Consider the following 2,011-nt stretch of genomic DNA (forward strand, 5'->3'; position numbering starts at 1 on the left):
TTTGCCAAAAATACCCGAGTTACCGATCCGATTCTTTCTATTCCGGCCGATTCATCCGATTCTGACTCGGCGGTCAAAAATCCGATTCCGATTCCGATTTTTTGAACCATGATTGGTAATTTGAAGCACTCTTATCATGATAAAAGGAGTATTTATTGATTTTAATAATTAATACTTCAATTTGTTAATTACTCGTCAGTTCCACTACCAAGAAAATAATCAGCTGGGAATCAGCAAAAAATATTTAATTAATGCTTTCTTAGTTCTTAGTTCCATCCAAGTTTAATGCATGTCTCTAACTAAACACTGCATGCAGCGATCGATGATCTGTCCATACCAGAAATATAAAGTTCAACCAAAAAGAAAGGAGACACCTATAAGTCTATAACTTAGCACAACTCAATTAGAATCCTCCATTGAAATTTTACCCATTAAGCGCCCCTAAGAAATCAATCAAGAACTGATGCTCACTGCCAGCCTTTTCTTCTTCTTTTTCTTCTTCCTCTGATGACTTGTGCGAAGCAGATGCAGAAGCCGATGTCAGGTAACTTTCCGACCTCTTCACAGATCTTCGGTTTGCCGGGTGCAACGGGAAGAGCTGCAGAGTTTCGCGCCCTTCTGCTCCATCGTCAGCATTTGAAACTGAGGCATGATTGTGGCAGCATTTTGGGGGCATATCATGTGTTGGAAATACAGTACTTGTGCTCATTTTAGAAGATTCTGGACTGAACATTGCAGAATATAGGCCTTGGGCCTGGGCCTGGGCCTGTGGATGGAAATTGAAGCCCCCAGCTTGTGGTGCAGCGTACAATGGCCTAAAAATGACTGCAAAGTAACAATCTATTTTTTATGGAAGAAAAAACATATTTATATTTGCAAAAATTATGAAGTGTGGTCATTCTTGATAATACCTTCGTATAAAAAAAGATGGACAAAGGACAACAAAAGATAATATATGACATATTAGCAGTCAAGCGTGTGTCCAGCACGCACAAAACAGATGCTTGTGAGAAATAAAAAATAATGTACCAAACTTAACCCTTTACCTAGTGTAATAAGTGATGCCGCCTGATCTCATTTCAAATCTTTGAATAGTGTTCAAGTTTATGTGCATGTAAGCTTATTGTATTTCATTTTGACCCTAACAAATTGTAGTGTGTTGTAGGTCTTAAATAGAAAGCAATATTTGGAGAAGAAAACAATTAGTATCATAATTTTCAAGTATAAACTAATTAAGCAAGCGAACTAACTTTGCATGAATGAACATCCATTTTCTCCCTCGGCCCCTCGCATGCATGAGCAGTATTAATTATTGGATAATATACAGCAATGTATCATATATTAAGCCAACTAAAACATGGGGAAAAAAAACAAGAAGATCTGAACACAGCAGGATTTTTTTAAACGATTAGAGAACTCGAATATATACACTCACCAACGCCATTGCATGCTACTGGAGGAGAAACTACAGCATTTGGCTGAGGTACTGGAGCTACCGGCGACAGAACCTGGGGAGATCTCTGGAGAAGTCTAGAATAATAAGCAAATGTCTTTTGCTTCTGCTTCTGCCTTTGCCTTGCCTTGTGATTCTGAAACCAGTAGAAAACATTTTTTCCTTCTATGCTTCCAAACTCCCGTAGCTTCCCTGTAATCTGCTGGATCTGCTCAGCACTCGGTGTTCGTACTCCCTGTTTATACAAATTCTCTAGCATGGATATTTGTTCTTTGGTTGGGTTCCATCTTATGCTGCTACTGCTATTGTTGGTTGATACAGAGTTCTTTCCTTCCTCCATGGCTATGCTCGATCTCAAACAAACTAGTTTGGTTTTGGTTTGAAGGAGAGAGATGAGATTGGTTTTTATTTATGCATGCATGATGCATATGATATATTGGAATGAGTTGTGATGTGACTTATGAAGTGGGATTTGTTTTGTAGTGAAGGAGTATATATTAAGAGTCAAGGAGCGTGAAGAGAGAGAGAGAGAGACAAAGAGAGTCTAGGGTTAGGGTT

The 2,011-nt window shown here is 38.7% G+C and overlaps 1 protein-coding gene across 1 annotated transcript; it reads right to left on the reverse strand.

The window, feature by feature from the left end:
- Nucleotides 1-424: 424 nt before the first annotated feature.
- On the reverse strand, nucleotides 425-1,793 carry WOX2 (WUSCHEL related homeobox 2). Its single transcript, XM_078296361.1, has 2 exons — nucleotides 1,436-1,793; nucleotides 425-840 (listed from the first exon to the last, which is right to left on the reverse strand). Exons 1-2 carry the CDS (start codon nucleotides 1,791-1,793, stop codon nucleotides 425-427), a joined length of 774 nt encoding a protein of 257 aa, XP_078152487.1.
- Nucleotides 1,794-2,011: the final 218 nt, after the last annotated feature.

Source organism: Carex rostrata, chromosome 2 (assembly GCF_964058835.1).
Source record: "Carex rostrata chromosome 2, lpCarRost1.2, whole genome shotgun sequence".
Lineage (NCBI taxonomy): Eukaryota > Viridiplantae > Streptophyta > Magnoliopsida > Poales > Cyperaceae > Carex > Carex rostrata.